The sequence below is a fragment of the Lingula anatina genome, chromosome 3 (genome assembly GCF_051362555.1).
Source record: "Lingula anatina isolate TDL-2025a chromosome 3, LinAna3.0, whole genome shotgun sequence".
In the NCBI taxonomy this organism is placed as follows: domain Eukaryota; kingdom Metazoa; phylum Brachiopoda; class Lingulata; order Lingulida; family Lingulidae; genus Lingula; species Lingula anatina.
Window position 1 is genome coordinate 30551533 of NC_141769.1, and position 21558 is coordinate 30573090.

The 21558-nt window shown below is 37.0% G+C and overlaps 1 protein-coding gene across 1 annotated transcript in view; it reads right to left on the bottom strand.

The window, feature by feature from the left end:
- LOC106175264 (centrosome-associated protein 350) overlaps nucleotides 1-21558 on the bottom strand; it is a 44415-nt gene that overhangs the window by 5829 nt on the left and 17028 nt on the right. The window contains exons 18-43 of the mRNA XM_087010105.1: nucleotides 21148-21288; nucleotides 20793-20963; nucleotides 20370-20551; nucleotides 20124-20210; nucleotides 19479-19668; nucleotides 18964-19261; nucleotides 17934-17993; nucleotides 14636-14722; nucleotides 14212-14371; nucleotides 13580-13777; nucleotides 13013-13264; nucleotides 12506-12649; nucleotides 12092-12285; nucleotides 11331-11548; nucleotides 10905-11066; nucleotides 10380-10498; nucleotides 9909-10076; nucleotides 9291-9485; nucleotides 8716-8882; nucleotides 7972-8171; nucleotides 7446-7639; nucleotides 4751-4968; nucleotides 3606-3742; nucleotides 1087-1197; nucleotides 723-883; nucleotides 135-411 (exon numbers count right to left, since the gene is read on the bottom strand). Coding sequence (XP_086866231.1) covers nucleotides 135-411; nucleotides 723-883; nucleotides 1087-1197; nucleotides 3606-3742; nucleotides 4751-4968; nucleotides 7446-7639; nucleotides 7972-8171; nucleotides 8716-8882; nucleotides 9291-9485; nucleotides 9909-10076; nucleotides 10380-10498; nucleotides 10905-11066; nucleotides 11331-11548; nucleotides 12092-12285; nucleotides 12506-12649; nucleotides 13013-13264; nucleotides 13580-13777; nucleotides 14212-14371; nucleotides 14636-14722; nucleotides 17934-17993; nucleotides 18964-19261; nucleotides 19479-19668; nucleotides 20124-20210; nucleotides 20370-20551; nucleotides 20793-20963; nucleotides 21148-21288 — 4491 coding nt within the window. The remainder of the gene's footprint in view (nucleotides 1-134; nucleotides 412-722; nucleotides 884-1086; nucleotides 1198-3605; nucleotides 3743-4750; nucleotides 4969-7445; nucleotides 7640-7971; nucleotides 8172-8715; nucleotides 8883-9290; nucleotides 9486-9908; nucleotides 10077-10379; nucleotides 10499-10904; nucleotides 11067-11330; nucleotides 11549-12091; nucleotides 12286-12505; nucleotides 12650-13012; nucleotides 13265-13579; nucleotides 13778-14211; nucleotides 14372-14635; nucleotides 14723-17933; nucleotides 17994-18963; nucleotides 19262-19478; nucleotides 19669-20123; nucleotides 20211-20369; nucleotides 20552-20792; nucleotides 20964-21147; nucleotides 21289-21558) is intronic.

Sequence of the window (21558 nt, forward strand, 5' to 3'; positions counted from 1 at the left end):
AAAGAATTATATGTCTACACTGCTTATCTGCAGGTTACACATTAATCATAGAATGAAATAAGTGTAAAATCTTGATGAGTAAAATCTTGATGAATCCTTGCAAGATCTTCAAGTAAATGCAGTGGTCAGCTTACCATCAAGTTGAGGAGAGGGTGATAGCCTTGGTGATTGTGCGGTAACTGGGGTGCCGGGTTCTCCGCCTTCTTTCCCCTCCTCGGCGATGGAGCTCTCTCTAGATTCACTCCTCTGCTTCACAATCTCAAGCTGGGGCACATCTTCGTGCTTGTGCAATGTTTTCTTTTCTGCAACTCTGGGTTGTTTGATCTGAGGTTTGACGGACCCCTTGACTGGTTCTAGTTCTAGTTCCTTGGTCAGGTCCTGTTTTATTTGGACAATTACATTGTCGTAGGCCTAAAAAAGAACATACTCAAAAAATTGGAAAAAATCATTTGTCAAGAGAATAACCATGGGAGCAATTTAAAGACAGAGAAGAATAATCTTATAGCATAACCTTAGCTTAAGAAAGTGATTTTCAACTTTCACGTTAAAACTTGTTCTGATGCATTTACACACACACCCGCACACACACACACACACACACACACACACACACACACACACACACACACACACACCCACACACGAAGTGAATGCTTAAGGGCTAAAAAAAAAAAAAAAACTGTGTAAAACTAGATTCTGGTGACATCTTCTGACACCCCTACCTCTATTTGTTTCTTCAGGGATGCCTCCTGAGCCCTCAGTCTCTCCTTGTGTCTCTTCTTCTGTTCACGTTTCAGCCGTTCAGCTTCAATTTTGCGTCTCTTCAGGTCTTCCGCCAGAGCTCGAATTCTCCCCTCCACATCACTCTGGTCTGAGGCCGTCTCTGGATTTAGTAGATAAAACATTGCTCAAAACACAAAGTACTTGGCTTAAGACAAAATACTTGGTTTGAGTGTTAAAAGTATTTGCAACTTAATTATTCCTGACTGAAATTGTATTTTTAGATGGAATTGTTAAAGGCAAGTTGCATCATAAAATATAGTTTTGCATTTTTCCCCTGCAATTCGTTAATGCTGAAGTATTTACCTGATTGAGCATATGAGAAAGATTCTTCAGACTCGCTTGTCTCAGAACTTTTACGACGATTGGCAAAAGGTGAGCGCGGAGATCGTGGAGACTTCAGTGAAAGATTTCCTTCTGAAAGAGACGAGACACAGGATCCACAATTGCAGGTTCAAAGAAGTTCAATTTTCCAAGATAAATAGCAACAATAAAATATATAAATGTAGAATACATAAATGAAAAAAAAAAATTAATGTAGTTGCCTTGCTTAGCCCCCTCATGGGCAAGGTGGCTGATAGGAGAACACACTGATTGCTCTTTCTGCCAATGGCAAGCTTAGAATTCAACCATATGACCCACACAGAAAAGTCATAGGAAAGATGGGCAACCTGTCCTCAATGTAAACACAACTTCTCCACATTTTCTTTTCATAACTCAACTAAGGCAATTTTCTTCCATTTGGGTGAAGTAAAAATACCACAATTATTCTAGATAATTGGTCCCAAAGGAAAGAATACAGCCATCAACAACCAAATTCTTAAGTTTTTTTAACAATAAAAATGCCAATCAAAGATAGACAAGAAACTGGTCATCATTTATACAATACTGACTGACTTGCAATGCCAATCCAGAAAACAAATAAACCTGTTTTCAAGATAAAATTTTCCTTAAGAAATTCACATTTTACACCAGAACCGACTAGATCTACTAGTACATCAGCTTTTATCCTACAGACTAAAGATAAAAAGGCACAATAAAATATGAAGCATTTTCCCTGAACAATTTGTTGACAATCTACCTTTAAAGACTTGGGAAGAATTTTGTGCCATTAGAAAATCTGCTATCAAGTGCACTTACAAGGCAATACATTTATTATATTAAGTAATTGGAATTTATAACAACCAATTACTTAAAAATAATAGTACTCAAAACTTAAATAATAAATCCTAAGTCTACAAACTGACATATCACAAAATGTCAACAACACCTACCCTATTCATAGATCTGTGCTATGAGATGTGTGAAAATAGATATAATACCTTTCTTGTTTCCCAAAATATGTCATGACAACCATAGCATCCAGCTGGTGCCCCTACCTACATTCACTTTTCCTAACACGACATGATGTGTTCCTGCTGTGGCGATTTTAAGGTAAACTTCTTGTTTTGATTTTCATAATATAACCTGGGTATCATCCCTGTCCCCTATCTGACACACTAATCAAACAATGTACAGTGACTGCAGCTTGTTACATGGTCTTACATGGACGGTGCATATTCTAGGGGAATTAAATATTTCAGGGAAATGGGAGAAAATATCATTCTAGTTCTGGCCTCTAGTCTTATTTACACTTATTAGTTCAGAAATTACGACTTGTGAGTTTCGTCAACTGAATTATTATTTTTGCTTTGCCATATGACTGTTGTAAAATATAATCATGGGATATGAATTAAAGTGATTCTTAGTTTGTTTTCTGTTCCTCTCCACTTAAAATGAATGAGCAAATGAGACAATAAGTAGTATATAATAAAGTCCGACTTGGAAAAACTACCAAGTCAATTTTGTGAGCGTATACTTAATTTGAATATTAAAAATAAAGTTCCCCAGATAAATTCTCCTCTCACAGGACAGTACTACAAAACATTGATTTCCTATTTACTTTGTATCAAATCAACATCATTTTGCCATCAAATCATGTAAAAATGACACCAATGTAGCTCACGAACACATTAAAAACAATTTTACAGTAAAACAACAAGCAGTTGATAGGTCCCAGAGGTCAGATATGGTGAGAGAAAAAAGATTCATCACCACCATCCATTTTCAGACCTTAACATGGAAGCACCTGCCAAATGTAAATTTCACACATGGATCCCTATTGCTCATCCACGTGCAGTGGCCCTGACGGGGCATGTTCAGCCCCTGAGGCGGTGTAGTTAATGTGTGTAGAAGTGATTAGATAGCAGACTGGTGGACCAGCTGATACAGTACAATACCATACAGCCTCCTGATCAACTGGGTCAATAATGATAATCACATCTGCTTGTCTCACCTCCATGCTATTTCATTGTAGTGCATTATTTAATGCTGGTAACCGCTGTCCATGTAACTTGATAACTCTGTGGTTTGTATATGGAGTTATCATGAAGTTATTTAAAAAAAAAAAAGCAAAACAAAGCTCACTTGTCACTGATATATTCCTCTCTTCGTGAAAATTATCATAAAATTTTAGATACTGGCATTATTGAGTAAATTAAGTCAGTCGTAAAAAAATCATAATAACAACAAAATTCATGAAAATCATATCAATCAATAAAATATCCATACCAAAACTCCAGCAATTTTAGATACCTACACAATGCATAAATGTAGTGTTTTTTCCTGCCTTTAAATTTTTTTTTTTACAATAACTTATTAAGGTATACTTTTTGTATAATATAACAATCCTCAAATACTGGATGGAAACTTGATGACAAGGCATTTTGCTTAATATCTAAGGATATCTGTCAAGTTAATTTTAAACACAGCTACTTAAATCTTACCTTTAGAGATTGCCTTGGACAACTTGCTGGCGCGAGATACCTCCTTCTTTCCAGTATCTGTGGACTCAAAAGTGTCATTGGAGTATTCACCATTAGCTGAGCCGTTGTGAGTGGTATCATCGCTGGAGTACGATGATCTGAAAGTACAACACGCCCAGGGATGCAAGAGATGCAGAATAAAATGATGCCTTGAACGCAGCGCATAATTGCACCTAAATTGTTAAAATTAGGCAGTCAAAATTGCAAAGTTTTTTTCATGACTCACATAGGGGCAAATGAAACCACTATGAAACGGAAAAACTAGCAATCTCTACTGTAACAGATTTTTTCTTTGCCATTGGCTGAAAATAGTATGAACAATTCTAACTCAAATTTTTGTGTAACTTGAGAACATTTTCATGGCTCAACAGATCTGAATTGAGTCAGTAGTCTACTGTATCTCTAAGATGCAAATAGAAAAGTAACAAATAACTGCAAATATGTCATTTATTATAGTGAAAATGGACTGCATACGGAAGGCGGGAAGGGGGGGGCAAATAATGAAAAAATCTCAATGGGAGATGTTGGTCTACATGACAAACCAAACAATGAAGACCACAAAAACACACAAATGAATTTTAAAATCCATGACTGAATGAATGAAAGAGACCAAATGAAAAAAAAAAGCACAGTTACAACTGGCTTAGGTTTTTGTCTGTGAATGGAGGATAGAATAAGGTTTAAAAAAAAAATTAAGCTACTTTTCTGACTCAGTGACATTTTTCATCTTTTCATTTATTATTATTGCTATTTTTTTAATTAATTAATTAATTAATTAATTAATTAATTAATTTATTTATTTTGGCAATGCAGTTTAATCCTACAGGTGTATATTTAAGCTTTGTATTTAAATCGAATGATTGGATATACATATAAATGTATGCTGGTGTGTGGTTAAAATCAGCATATTTTATTTAGCTAGAAACCACAGGCAAATGATACAGTCTGTAGGTACAAGTTCATCTATATGGGGAATTTAATGTTCGTAAAGTTCAGCTTTGATGACCATTTAAATCAGGTGTCACTCATACTCAATTAAATACATCTAGCTCATCATGCTTAGAGACTCATGCACTAGTGATTCCAAAAAAATTAGCAGAACTTACTTCTGTTTTCTTGGAGTCTCCGTATGGACCTCTTCTGCTATGCTACTGGCATGCGAAGGAACCTCTTCTGGAACAGAGCTCTCACTTCCACTTCTTCTGTGACCTTCACCCTTGACCTTGACTTCACCTTTGACCTCACTGGGTACCTCTTCCTGTATGGAACTTTCACTTTCACTTCTGTTGTGGCCTTTGCTCTTGGCATCAGAGACAGAGGGTGTCTGTAATTGAACAATATCTTTTAAAATACAACACAACCCACACTTTTGATAAATTTGTTGTTCTGTAATTAAAACTTCAAGTTGGTTAAAACATAAAATTATATAACAATAACTAGAGGATCAGAGAGGCGATACCGCCTCCGGATATTGTACCACCAGCTGGAGTAAGCGCATTCGAATGGAACCACCCCCCCCCCCCCAAAAAAAAAAAAAAAGGGACACCACAACCAGTCTTGTCCTTGACAAGCTCTATGCAATAAACAAGAATTTTCAAAATATGCAAAAAAAAAAAAAAAAAGAAGAAAAAACATAGCATAAAAATGGTCCAATCAAGTGGATTTTCCAATTGGCCTGTATTTTCCTAACATTGATCACTCCTGTGATTTTCTAGACAAAAGGCCTTTGGTTTTCCTTGAAATGTGTTATCAGTGTTGCATATATGCTGACAAAAGAGAAAACCTAAGGCCAACACTGAGCATATCTCTGCTAGTTTTGAAGATATGAGGGGCAAGAAAATATGCAAAAGTCAGTTCATGGTCTATGATTTCCTATTCAAGTTAAATAGTAACTATGGGTATCTCCTTGCTAATTTTGGAGATAAAGAGGCCAGAAAACATGCAAAGTACAGTTCATCATAAAAAGTAGGTCAAAGGTCAATTTCAAGGTCACAGTTAGATTGCCAGTATATGACTTCCTGTTCAGGTTCAATAGTAACTATGGGTATATCTCTGCCAGTTTTCGAGATATAAGGGAGATAATTTTTGCAAAGTTCAGTTCATGGTGAAAAGTAGGTCAAAGGTCAATTTCAAGGTCACAGATTATCAGTATATGACTTCCTATTCAAGTTCAATAGTAACTAAGGGCTTATCTCTGCTAATTTTTGAGTAATTCACATTTTATTTTCACCACTGAATTTTGGATGTTGAACTTTTTGATATAGTGCAATGCCTAAGCCGTATCAAAAACAAAAAAAATGGACACCACCCCCAGTGTTGCCCTTGACAAGTTCTACAAAATGCAAAAAACAAGAGGTCTCTAGCATTAACGGTTCCAGAATTAGAGAGAATTTTCAGTTTCGGCATCTAATGGCCGCTACTACCATGAAAATGCACCGATTGACCCCAAACTCACGAAAATGAAAGATGACCCTAAGGGTAACACCTGCTCATAATATTATAGGTAAGATATGTTTTGTTTCTAAATATCGGCTGAAATAAAAATTTTCTAGCAAAAAATTCCCTTTTTTAGAAAATTTTGGCCTGTTTGACCTTGAAATAAAGGTCAAAGGTCAAATCCAAGGGCATATTTGAAATCCTCACATATGACTTTTGGTCAGCCATCTGTAGTAATTTTTCCCATAATTCCATCGGTTTGGGAGATATTTAGCATTGAATTTTCAAAATTTTTGACAAGGGTGCATTTCAAAGAGCGTCACGCCTAGGTCAATGCACCAACTGAGACAAAAAAACCTGGGGGTTCAAGTTGAGATTATATGTGACCTAAATCCAAGAGATGGGGACACAGGTCCTTGCGGTCTAGGAGGAGAAGCGGTAACGGTGACTCGTATCCCACGTCATCCTGCGGAGCCGCAGGAGCCGCAGGAGCCGGCGGAGCTGTACGAGACGGGTCGGGACTAAAACCATGAGTACCGCCAGCGTACACGCTGGTGGTACTAATAACAGTTTAGAGTTTTGAACAATCCTGGGACAATACTTTTGGACAAAAATTCCTTATTCAATGCAACTTTTATGAACATTTCATCCCTTAACAGACATCATGCACAACTGCTCAAATAATTGTTTTCACATCAAAAGTAAGACCAGCCTGACATGATCAGCAATTCTTTGCATCCCATCAATTCTTATTGCCCAAAAAATGTAATCTTTTGCATTGAACAGTATAGTTCTCACTGCCTCATCAGCTGTTATAAATACCATTCTACAAAGCTGTTCACTTTAGAAATCAACACAGAACAGGTTAATACATAATTCTGAGAGATAATATTTACAACCACTAATTCACCAAAAATAACCTGAATGCATATGCATGTGAATTATATCACACTATACTTCTGTTGCTTATACCAGCAATGATATTAAATATAAAAAGTAACAGATACTACTACTATATTCAGGCTGAAAACAAGATATAAAACAGTTGTCAGAACCATAAAGGTTGACAAACAAAAGAGAGTGTGCATGGTCATTTTTGTGCTTGTTAATTATTCTCCACCATGTCCATCCCTTGACATGTTTTTATTCATCCAGTAGAATTAGAATAAAAAGTGTGTAACTCTGATACTGGAACTTAAGTAAGCAATTGACTGACGTTCCAAGCCATATGACAATACATCAGGTGACCAGTACATCAGGGACATTTACCTAATGAAAGGTTTCAGGTTGAGACCCCAATGTTGGGCAGTTGCTAAGTTCCAGTATTAGTTATATTAACTATATTATATATAGTTCTACTTTTACCTGGATATCTTCAGCAATGGAGCTACCAGTTTTGCTGGCTGTGTGCACCGGGGATGGGACGTCCTCCGCTATGGAGCTCTCGCTACCACTGGCTCCTTGACGTGACCCGTCCAGCCTTGACCCGTCCAGAACTGGACTTCCGGTGGATGGAGGGAGGTTTTCAGAAATGGAGTGAGATTTCTCCTGGGGCTTGTCTGTAATAGGGTGAATGGTTTTTGAATTTCAACTAAATAGCCTGAGACACATGCAAAAAATCAACCATGTATCCTTTGTATTAATCAGTACCCTCCTTTTTCATCCAATTAATTTTACCGAGAAACACCCACTCAGATGTAGGGTCCTCTTAATCTTTTTAGAAATACATCTACCTACTATCTATATCCCCGCAAACACACACACACACGCATGCACGCACACACGCACACACACACACACCACATCAGTAAACATCCACGTAATATTTACAAAAACAGCAATAATGTATAAGAGAAGCATACTTCATGGAGCTGTACTCAGCAATACTCACCTTTTTCCCTTTTCCCTTCTTTCTCCTTCCCTTTCTTGCCCTTCCTCCTGCGGTCAGCATCGTCCAGTCTGACCTCTACGGCCTGTTGTTCCATCTTTTTGATCTCCCTCTCCTCTTGGTCAAGACGTTTCTTCCATGCCAGGAGCTCCTCTGCATGTCTTCGGCGCTGTTGGAGCTTTACCTCACGCACTGTCAGGTGCCTAAAAGGGTATCAGTATATACACATGATAAATGGGCCATTTTCCAAAATAATGCTTCATTTCAAGTTAACTATCAAAATTGCAGGAATATTACACTTATTACATCATTTCATCACTGCAAATTGCAAGCAATTTTCATGTAACAGTAAAAATTATAAGCCAGTAACACTTGTGAGCTGCAAATGATTTCAACCTCCAATTTATGTGGTATTTTATATACAGACTGTCCATTATGATAGTTCAATGTCTTAACCATTTAACAGACAACAGACAAATAAGTGTGACTGTTTGTAAAATTTGCAACATGTTATTGGAAATATTATTGTCACAGACTTGCCATTCCACAATGCATAAAATCACTTAACTCTTGAATTAGCCTGCCATTTATTGAAAAACTCGGAAAATATACCATGGGGTCCAGGAAGCCACCTAGGCCAATGAAATTTTTGACTCCCACAAAGTCTGAAATCCACCGACAGTAGCAAAAATCTCATTCCTGTTAACTTTAACTGTTAAGACATAAGAACTCCTAATATAATTTTACCTTTCATCCAAATGTAACTTTTTCAACTCCTTCATCACTCTGGCATCTGGCCGTGATGAGGGTGACGGTGAACGGCGACTGGACAACTGACCACTGTCCACATAGACCTCCGTGTCTGACTTGGACTCCTGCCTGGACAGGTGGCTCTGAAGAAACTCCTCTGGTAACTGGAAGTATTCATTATGAATACATATATATCATATCAACAATATGACGGTGATTTTTCTGCTTTTGTAAATATCTTTCCTTTCTCCTATACATATGTGTATATCTGAATTTCTAAGCTTAAAGGAATGCTTTGTAAGAAAATATCAATACCAGCATGAGAATATCAATATCTGAGATTACATGGAATGTCTAAATTTAAGTTAATTTTCCACAATCTGATTAAAGACTTGGCTTAATATGAAGTATTTTTATTGGATTTTCAAACATTTGATGAATACAAACACTAATGATTAAAGTCTAATTATAAAATCATTCAATATTTACAATTCTTATAAATAAATGCAATGAAAATACTTCAAGTGAGATATGATTTAATTACAATAATTCACAATAAATAAATAAATCACCTGTAAGCTGTCTTTGTGCCCAGTCTCGTCCTCACTGTGTGTAGTTTCGATCCCGTCCCCCTTGCTGTCCTTCAGCTTGGATTTGACCTGCTGGGCCGACTGGCGGAGACGCGCTATCTCCTGGTGCTGCTGGAGAAGCAACTGGCGCTCACGACTGGCAATTCTATTAGCTTCCTGTAGTCTCTTGATCTCAGCCTGCAAGGTGAAAGATAGCAATGAAAATGTCACATTCTTTAAATACGTGTACATGTCCAATTGTCACACAGATAATTTGCTGTCCTATTTCAGAATCTATTATGCTGTATGTTGATAAACTCATTTCACTGGCAGTACCAGCATAGATTTAAAAAATACATCTCATACATTAGGCAAAAAATAAGTAAAACCTTTACAATACTCTTGTAATGTGCTGACTTGTAGACTCCACAACTGAAATCTTTATTGTTGGCTCACAGTCTTCTTTAACTATCCCAGAAAACTTCATCAATTGTAGGCCCAATTTTAGCAAAGTGACAGTTATGAGACACAACAAACCCTTTGAAAATGACCATACATAACAAAAGATTAAACACAAGTTAAAAAGATCATCAGTCCATAATACCAACATGCTGTTCTCACCTGTTCTTTCTTATACTTCATAATCAGCCCTCTCTGTTTCTTGACAATCTGCGGATACGCGTCATCTGAGCCTTTATCTCTCAGCTGCTTTTTCTGCTGGTCCAGCCACGCCAGCTCAGCCTTCATCTTCTCCTCCAATGCTTTCTCACGTAGACGGAATAACGCCCCCTAGAAATAACATTTCATTCCAAATTATTATATACATAGGCACCATGACAAAAAAATTCTACAGATAAAATAATTATAACAAAAGTTTAGAAAGACATTCACTGTAATGTCTAACCCTGTTGGTTCAGTCATTCATGTTTTGGCATCTTATTCCTAGTTTTGAATATATATTTAAGTGCTTATAGGTTACATAATTCTGTAATAATTGTAAACAGCACCAAGAGGTTTGTGGAGGGTGGTTTTAATAAATTATTTTTACTATTCACATGTGCTATATATTTGTAAGGGATCCTGTCAATGTACCTGATGTTTAGCTCTCATTTCTTCTTCCTTCATGTACTGCCTGACCATCTCAGCCGTGAACTTACTGAAAGAGTCTTCACCATGGAATGGAGCATGTAGCTCTGACACACTCAGCACGCCTGTAACAATATTTGTATATAAGAACTGGTTCTTTTTTCAAAAACTCAACTGACAGTGAACTTTTTATGTGTATTGAGTAGAAGTGGAAGCAGAAAAAAAAGGAGAAAATTTTTCTATCATTCTGCTTGGTCATTTTGACTTGTTGGTATGACAAAATTGCCTATCATAAAGAAAAGCTCTGTGTTAAATTGCATCAAAGATGATGCATATATCGAATATCCTAGCCAATGCCAAAAGTTTCTGAGTAAACATGTACATAGCAACTAAATAGCAAGCCCCCCCCCCACCCCCAATCTTTTAATTAACAACTTTTTATTGCATAAACAACACACATGTAAAAAGTGTTCCATCAATAGGTTACCCCCCCCCCCCCCAAACACAAGAGCCTCTCCTGGATCTTCTCACCAGAGATCTGCATCTCTTCAGAGGACAAGGACCCGTGATCCGAAACCCTGTGTTCCTCTTTCTTTGCCTTACGTCTGTGGGTCTCTGAGGGCAGCAAGGCTCTAAATGATTGGTCTTCAATCTCATCTTCTGTCATGGACTCGTCAAACTTCATAGAGTAGTCTTTTACAAGGAGAGATGATAAAGGTATTAAAGATTATGATTTATACACAAGTGGATGTGCAGCCTCTATTTGTATAGAAATGACAATGGCTAGACACTAGTGTGGTACATCATGTTATCGTTACAGGTATGTTAAAATATAACACCCATTGTACCTTATCTAAATATCAAATGCCAAATAACTTTTTCAAAAAACTTTTTTCTATTACAGTTATTCTTAAACACACTTTATTGCTGTATTTGTTAGATATAAGAAACTGCTACCTTTATCACTGGGGATTTCCTCTGTAACACTCTCAGTCTTGTCACTGTGAAGATCCTCCACAATGCTCTCTGTCAGGGTCTTGTCTTGGTCTGACTCTTCCTGGTGGCGGGGTTTGGCATCACTGGCTGTCAGTATTGGAGAATCAGTGTCCTGCGAGGCTCCTCTCCTGCCGGGATCTGACAGATCACTGGCCGTCCTTATGCTTGAAGCACTCTCACTGAAAGATAGATAAACCATTGGTGTTTTTCATCCACATAAAATCACTACAAGAAGTAAAGGTCAATCAATCAAAGGACAGCTTTCATGATACTTTTGCCAGTTGGATGCCTTTCTATGAACAGAAAGTCTCTGAAGTGATACAGTGCTTAGTGAAACTGCTTATTATGTTCAACTTAAAAGATAACTTTAATCCAAATTAGTATCTTTTCAATGGTCAAACTGGTGAAGAAGAACAGATTGAGTACAGTCATTATCATGGTTAACAACTTCAATGAGGACTAGCAGCATCAAACAAAAACCATAAAAAAAGCACACTAAGAAAAATATTATTATTGCTCCACTTTACCAATTTTTTCAATAAGACATGAAGAATCATTTTTTAGAAAAGAAAATTCTCCAAACAACAAAAGCTAAATATCCAATGGGGTACAAAGGGTCAACATATGCCTGTGGAAAAAAATCACTACCAACAATTATCAAAGAACTCAGGAAATCTGTGAAAAAATTTGAATCAAAAAGATATAAAGCCACAATCAATGACCTTCCAGATTTGGTTTTGGCCTCAGTCTCAGACTTGCTGCCACTCTCAAAGCTGTCTCCCCCGTAGCTGGCAGTGGGAGGGCTCCGGGTCCTGCTGACGGGACTATAGCTGGCTGTAGGCGGACTTCTGGTCCTGCTCCCTGCAGAGTAAGCCGCTGACACCTGGGTGCTTCTGTCATAGGTGTACTGTCGGGCCTGTGATAACAGAATGGTTACAACATAATAAAACAGGACTGGAATTTACAACCATTAATGCACGCAGAAAACATCAATGGTGATGAATAATTAATTTGTGATGCACACTGTCACCTGGATTAAACATAAAGTGCAATATGTATAATGGTAACATCTTAGCACAAAAAGAAAATGTCCATGGATTAAAAACAGAAAACCAAACCAACACATGTCTGCCTACCTGTCTCCAAAAGTCCATCTGTTGTTGTCTCTGCTGGTCCAGGGCTGCTGTTACTGCTGCTGAGGCTGCTGCTGTCGCCACATCACTGGCTATTCTGTTAGAATCCAGGGCCTGGGCTGTGGCTGACTGGGACACTGAGGCCACCTGAAACAAATAATTAATATATAAAATATGTGACTTGGAAAAGGATGAATTTTATATTGTGCAAAAGGGAATGAGCATCTGTCATTATTAAGTATTTCATACTGTAAAAGAAAGAAAAAATTAAGACTTCTAATATTTGGTGCAATTTATAATTTACTGGCTTTTTGGTGAAAGAAGTTCTGCAGCAGATTTCATTATCTGAAAGATTAAAAGTCAAACATCATGTTGAATTTTCAACATTTCCACAACATCCATTTTTGAAATACCAATCATCTAAAATTTCAAAGCAAAATATATCAAATTAAAAAAAAAATTTACCTTCTATCAATACAAACTATGAACACTTTTTTTCTATCAACTCACCCCTGCCAGCTGGCGTGCTGCCTCAGCCGTGGCCTTGGCCGCCTCTGCCTGTGTCTCCAGCAACCTATGTGTGGAGTCTTGAATCTTGGTCGCAGCATCGCCACGGACCTCAGCAATGGCGCGTGCAGCCTCTCGACTGGCCTCGGCTGCTCGCCTCTGAGCCTCTTCTAGTTGTCTTGTAGACTCCAGGCGCTCTTGTTGCAATTTCATGTGGAGATCTTTCATGTCTTGGTTGTGAGTTTGTTGACGACCCTAAAGAAAATACAGCATTTTATATTTTTTTATATTTTTCACACACAAACTGGAAATCTCTCTCATATTTTGGCAATCTGTCAGCAAGGGTACAGAAAGTATATATAAAATTGAAATTCCTCTGAATAACAGCAAGTAGGATTTGAGGTATTAAAAATTTAAATTCACTTCACTTTTTAAGCCCTTCGGATAAAAACAGTGTATAGACATCTATATAAGAGAAACATAAAAAGTTCTTTAATACGGTTTATTTAAGAACTCCCAGAAAAATGACTTTTTATTAGTACCCATATATGAAATACACCATATTCATACCTTCAGAATCTGTGCCAGAGAAACGGTTTCTTGCTGTGCCATGGAGATCCCTCTGGCTCGCTCCACATCAGTCAGGTGGCGTAGGGACTCCTCCATCCCATCCAACAAGTTGAGCTCGGCCGTCATGCGGCGTTCTAGCATATCAGGTGCCAGCCTGGTCTCTGCAGGGGGATACGACCTGGGAGATCCTGCCGTCAGCTGAAAGTACATGCAGGGTGTGATAATGATGTCTGGCCTCTCTCTCTCTCTCTCTCTCTCTCTCTCTCTCTCTCTCTCTCTTCTTATTCTTCTCTCTCTCTCTCTCTCTCTCTCTCTCTGTGTCACAGCATAAATTCACTCCCATACTTCAAAAAAGGCATGAACATACATACAAACAATTAAGGGTAACAAAGTCTGTTCTTAATCTACATCATGACAAGTCAGCATATCACAATAATAACTGCATAATGAGATGAACCTAAAGGTGAGATAACTGGCAAAATTGAAACAGTGAATTATTTACTTAAAATAAAAGGTCCCATAAGAGTGAGAAGATAGAATCCCACAAAGTGAAAAAAAAAAAAAAAATAAAAAATAATAATAATAATAGTAAAATGTTTTGTTTATGACCACAACATGAAACCCCTACCAACCTTAGAGGCCAGAGATAAAGGGTCCCTTCTCGTCTCCTCGTCCCCCAGACTAGACAAGTCCGAGTCCAGAGAGTCGTCCACTCGACTACGGTTACTAGGGACAAGGGAGAGGGACTGGACTGGCTTAGGACTGGGCGGACTCTCTCTGACATCCTCATCACTAGAACAGATGTGTACGTAATGGTAGTAATAATAGTGGCCATATATTCAATTTACTTATTGTAGGTTGGTAACCAAGTCAAGTACTACAGCTGGGTATTGCAAGTATTAAACTCTGTTTATCACAGAAAAATATCATGAAAAATAAATACAAAAAGATAAAATTCTCCACATAAAAAGTTGTATATAATACAGATCTATTAAGAAAATAGGCTTCTGGGGTGAGGGTGAGGTTGGAAAAAAATTGCCCTGATACCCCACTCACCTTTCAAGTGACTGTGTGAGGGAATCCCCCAACGTGTCTTCTTCCCTCTTATCGTCTCTCTCTCCAGGTGATAGATTTTCTTCATTCCTACAATGAACAAATAGCCTTTAAGTTTGTTTTCTGTTTGTTTTGTTTTAAGAATCAATTTTTTTATGCTTTTCTACCAATAAATGCCATAATTTCTCCAGTGTTTACAACCCCTATTCCTTTTATAATTATTCAATATTTGATCCAAACAGACTGGAGTAACAGCCATGTTTATTTTCATTAAGCCAAGTTCTTTACAGAACATACATAATAGTTCTGACTTCTGCTGTGTATCAGTCAAAATGCTGGGTTTTTATGCAGCTGACAAAAAAATTCATGTAGAACTAATACAAACTAGCTCTATCAAACGAGTGAAAAAATTCAATTCATATGACACAGTTTTGTCTCCCTCTGTATCTAATATGCACCATCACCAATAAAAAGACATCATAAATATCTGTATTGAAGCTGTATTCATAATCATATAATAAGGCACAGGTAACAGTGGTCTGTTAGAAGCCATACAGGTATAAGCACATCACAATTTCAAGCTATAGCTGAGTGCAAAATAGCTGTCAATTAGCTATACTTAATGATTTAGCTTTGAGCCAGTATATTCAAAGTAGACATACTGTATACCTTGTGTAATTTAGAGGCCAATACCAAATAAAACAAAAGCTGTTTTTCATCATCAGGTTAAAACTACCATGTTGATTTTAACATCAAAATAAATGAAATTCACCTCTTGCATTATACCCTTTCATTAATTAATCGTAAGTTATCACTTATCCAAAGATCCAGGAAGCAAACTGTACAGGGCTGCAATGCTCTGTATTCTCACATGCATAAGCATAAATTAAGTGAAAGTCAGCAACCATATCAAGGCATATGTGGATATAAAGCTAGTGGATTCCATGACAATCACCATAAGCTGTTACATAGTCATGTTCAGACGCTTGCTTGCTTCATGCAACATGAACAGAATTAGGTATAAATTTCACTTCCAGAAGACCCTGGCCTTGACCTTCATGACCTTGACCTTCCTGAGGTCACCCTGAGTTTTTAAGCCTATTGGAAACTTGCCTCAAATTAAGTGATAATGCTGGTTAAAGCATTTCCAACAGACCTTGGATGCCAAGGTATCAGAACGTGGCAGGTGTAAACAGAATAGTGGTCAAAATACAAGATGGTCCTTCCAAACATATACACATAAAATTATATACATTACTAGTAATTATATCGCAAGGTGTTTCCTATGTCTTCCCATAACATAATTTGTTGTTAAACAGTTATTTATGTATTATATATTTTATACACAGTCAGCTTCTAGCTGTGTGTGTGTGTGTGTGTGTGTGTGTGTGTGTGTGTGTGTGTGTGTGTGTGTGTGTGTGTGTGTGTGTGTGTGTGTGTGTGTGTGTGTGTGTGTGTGTGTGTGTGTGTGTGTGTAATACAATATTAGCATAGTCATCAACTGTCACAATTGGTACAGAGTGGACAATACATTATATTGCACAACCCAACCCAAACTCAGGCAAACTCAACCATGATCCACACCCAACCCAGCAATATTTTAAACAAATAAATATGTATAATAAATAAAAAAGAAAAACGTAATGAATTTAACTGAATATCAGATATTAATGCACAAAATATTATATTTGATATCAAACAATTATTAAAAATAACACTATTGCACCTCTGACTCTAAGAAGTATTAAGAAATTCCTTTAATGCACATTAACCCCCAACTGATTATTATATATATATATATAAATATCATAATGTATAGGAACCATAATACACAAGCAGTGTCAATTCTACATATAACAAACAAATAAGCCTTAGGGGATCAAGGAAAGTGGAGCAGCTGTGTCCAAAATACAGCCTGATGACCTATTAACTCACTTTATTTATTTATTGATGAGTTTTTGTTATCGTTGGTATTTTTTGTTTACTCTTACCAATTTGGGCATAGGCCTCAATATATTTAAGAAACAAAATTTGGGCCCATATTTGGCAATGGATCTGCCAAAGCACTCTCCAAAAAAAAGAGGCATGCTAACATTGTTGAGGACTTCATCTGCACCTTGGAAATATATGCATAATTTATATAATAGCAGTCTCACATAGGTGTTATCTTGCCAATGAAATCCGAAATACTTGGTATTTTTTCAGAAAATTATCACCGATTAGGTGCAAGAGAAGTTATTTGACTAAAATAAAGTTCTTAAATTCTGCTCACAGGAAAAAAATTAATTTGTTTAACTGGAATTATATGTTATTTTTTAAAATGCCTAATTTTTAATGGCAAAATCCTGGTATATTTTTTTAACAGAAAGTGAATAAACGGTCACTTACAGTTCAGTAATATCATAATTCAATTAATTGATATATAGACTGATAAATGTTTCTTTTAGATGGTCTTCTCTCGACATCTTATTAATAGGATACAGATTTTAACATTAACATATAAAGCAATCTGAGCGTGTGGTTAAATTTTGAACACAGCTGTGGACAAACTGGTAGCTCTATCATAGGTACATATATCACAGGAGGGACCATCTACACACAGACAGAGGAGACAGAGGGACCATCTCCAGAGAGAACACAGGGGAAATGCTGAGGATAAAATCTTCTTGTCTTGATGTCTCTTTTGTGCCAATATAGAATGACTTTTTTCCTCTTTGGAAAATACTATTCATTAAGTTATTTTTTATGATTTGCTATTGGTACATATTATGCAACCAGTGCATTTGATTACTGGTCTGTGCGCCTAAATATGTTAAAATGACAATTTTTCAAAAGCTATGAAAATGAAGACAAGAATTATTGATTCCATATCTACTAAAGAGACATAAGACAAGTAGATATCATAGCAAGACCTTGTCAACAAGTCCCATGTCAACAGTATCTATGTCAAGAAAGCCATTCATTATTAATCATGCAGCAGAGTATCAATATTATCGTCAACAATGTCTTTATCAACAATGTCAATGCCAACAATGCCAGTGAAGTCAGTGCCAACAATGTCAGTGTCAACAAAGTCAGTGTCAGCAATGTCAGTGTCAGCAGCAATGATGATAATGCCAATGAAGTAAATGCCAACTGTCATTGTCAGCAACATTAATGTCAACAATGTCAGTGTCAGCAATGTCAATGTCAACAATGTCAGTGTCAGCAATGTCAATGTCAACATCGTCACCATGTTGACAGGTCTTATAAGGTGACAGGTCAGTTCATCAACCAGAGGGCAGTCTAATAGAAGATCTACCTGCGATAATACCACCGGTCCTTGGGAAGGTAGCATTTATATTTGCCGCGCATTATAACCCTGCAAGAGTGCAACAAAAAGACTTCATCTTTTTTAACAGTGGGACTAGTTATGACACCTAGATTTCAGAGCCTGGATTTAAGATTTTGTTCCAAAATATAGGTACCCTTCTGGTTTAATGTCATTTTACAACCCTTTGTGTATAATAACAGTGTGTCTGTTACAAAAAGTGTTATCTTGATACAAAAAGTATTATGTATCAAAAAATTTTCCAATATATCAAAGCACATAATATTCTCATTACACCTTTATTTCAGGCTCTGAAATCCTGGAGTTCTTAGAAGAATGAAATCGTATTACACAAAAAGCAATCACAGCAATTTGCTACTCATCTACTGCAGCGGCTAGTTCCACTATTGGTTCTAGTACTACTGCAATCTTATACAATCATCACTACATAAAAAAGTGATCAGAAAACTATAAAAAGACCAAGAAAATGTTTCATATTAGAAAAGTGTTAGTACTTCACAAGACTACTGTTCTAAAGACAACTCAAATCTATATAAAAAAAGGAACACACATGTTTATTATTACAAGTACAAGAATTTTACTATTAGAAACCAATCAAATCCATTACATTCTGTGTATGTTACAGGCATGCAACTAGGACATTAGTAAAATTTCAGTGTACGTACTCATCAACATGATCATCTGCATGAAGCTGATAAGTTCAGTCTGCTCAAAATGGGGCAGAAAATTTTCCCAACAACACTTTCTATCCTTTCTCAGACTAAAAAAAAAACATTATCTTCCAATGTTCTTTTTCAAAAATTAAAATCCAACATTGCATTTTAACAAGCAACCTGATTTTTTTATCTTTGAAAAACTTTCCAGAACAAACTGCACAAATAACAGTTTAATTCTGAATTTTTTAGTCAATTTGAATACAATTAAACCATTCAGCTTCTGCAAATATCACATCAAATATGTATAAAAAATGCAAATTAAAACTATCACATGTACAACCTACCTGTAAGGACTTCTTGTTCGCCTTTTAGACCTTGTACGATTACTCTCATCTTGGTAACTTCCTGTTTTCCCAGATCTCAATGATGTTCCACTTTTGTGTGAGCCAGATCCTGCACTTCTTTGCAACCCACTGTAAGCCGTGCCTTGACTTCTATGTGACTCTTCTTTGTGACTTCGGATAGAGGGAGTAGTGTGGGTGAAATCATCATCATAGACAGGGGATGGGGAGGAGTGGACAGGGGGCGAGGGTTGCCTCTGAGGGGGAAACTCTGACGTCCCCACTCCAGTGCTGACCTTGGCTGAAAGAACAAACACCATATTGTGATCTCCAAAACTTCTCTCAACTCTTTTCTCAGAGAAGAAACGGAAAAAAAAATTTCATTCATTAATTAACAGAAACAAGCCAATTTTTTTTTTAATTCAGTCAGTGACAAATTTGAACTAGGAAATGCACCTTGAACAGCTTACTGGATCGTGATTTTACAGAAACACACAGATTTATCAAGTATATTATACCTCTGTCCTGATACTGCCTAGTATATATACTGAGGACACTGTAGGGGTCATAAGGTGGCTCATCCCATGCCAGTCTCTTCTTCTCAAACGGCCCTTCATAAGGCTCTGTCACTGCAAACTCTGGCCTAGGGTCAGGTCCACCTCCTAAGTCCCTGATACAGTATCCCGTCTCTTTCAACCCTGCCCCTATCTGGTAGAGATATCATCAGGCCATTTTTATACTTAAACTTGTATTGTTAAAGAAAATCAGCTTAAGTCTGTATAATTACCTTCACTAATTTTAAAATTAATTTAGGAATCATACTTCAATTATTTCATGAATAAGAGTTGATAATGACTTAATCATCTATACATAAGCAAAACCTCTTATTTTTTTATCCAGATGTATATGATAAAAATTGTGACAAAACTACTCAAGTCTGAATATAACTGGTTACCTCTAGTCTTATCTGGTATAACAACCATCATTCTTTTTGTTTGATAAAGTTATAATAGAAATAACATTTTGAAAGTGAAATGACTTAACTTATATTTTGAATATATAAATTTGTACATAAAATTGTCAACAGAATATCTTATATACTGAATATATTTTGTATATAAAACCCTATCCATCACATTCTGAATATCAAAGAATCAGCAAACCTTGGGTGCTTTCTCTCCAAAACCTTCTGACTCTGTCAAAGTGGTGTCAGTCAGCAGGGAGCTGGTATCTGAGGAGTCATCCAAGATCTGGAATATGTACATTCATATCATGATAATCTACTAGTAAGGACTGCATTAATCAACTGTACTTCTTTCTAAATATGTCACAAGTTTCTCAACAAAAAAAAGAAAGAAAAGAAAAAAAAAATCAAAACTTATAATGTAAAAATTTTTCATTTCTCTTACCTTAGGTTTTGTTGTTTCTTTTTGTTTCAGCCTGCTTCCCAAAGTGCCACCAGATGGCAGTCTCCAAGACAGGCCCTGGCGCACAGTGTGCCCCCTGTAGGCTGCCTGGATCTTAGTTGCTGCTGCTGCCTGGTTTTTCTCATCCTCAACTCTCATAGCATGATCAGATAAACTACCAACACCTATAAAAATAAAATGAGTAACAGTGAATAATGTTTCAAGACATTGGAAAGGGACTTTTGGAAAACTATAATCCAAGAAACAGATTCTGATCTAACTTTCAATATTTTTCCTTTAAAAATGTGTTGGGGGGGGGGGGGGGAGTTAACATCCCAGACTCCTAGACACCATAAAGGTAGTGGTCAAAATCATTAAATCATGGAATGATATTTACAAAACAATCCCAGCTGTTAATTTTCTAACCTGGCAAGTCCCCAGTGAACACAGAGTAGTTCTGTCTACCTCCAGTGAGCCTGTCGTGTCTGGTCATAAACTCCTCAGTGCCCTCACTCTCTGTGCTCATCATGTCCAGATCTCTATAGCGTGGATAGGCCCAGTACTGGTCTGAGGCAGCAGGGATATGAGGCTTTGAGGCTGAAATAGGATACACTATAAATATGATAACTGAACACATCCAGCTCTCTGTACATAAGCGTGCAAGCACACACATGCCTGCAGGCACACACACACACACACACACACACACACACACACACACACACACACCTACGTGAGAGAGAGAGAGAGAGAGAGAGAGAGAGAGAGAGAGAGAGAGTACCTGCTGCTATCTCTGGAGATGTCTGGATCAGTCTTCTGGTCTCTGCGTGCAGTCTGCTCTGTAGAGCCATGGACATCTCCTTCAGTGCACTGATCCTCTCTTGTTTGGTCTTCGGTTGACTGACTGAGGCGTAACCAGCACCTGGTAAAAATAGACAGGTTGTTCATTGTCTCTTGTGTGAAGACGGTAAAAAGTAAATTGTTTTAAAAGAATCTCCATGTGTTTTTTCAAGGGGTAAAACCTAAAACATGACTGACTTGTAGATGTTAGTTCAGGTGGCAAAAATTCTATTCTCTTCAAAAATAAGATGTTTCCTAGATGTATGTTGAGAGTGGAATGTGAAGAGGCATTCAACATTTCCAAAAAGGTGTAATAAATGTACAGACAATTTAATACCTGCAAGTTTTAAGA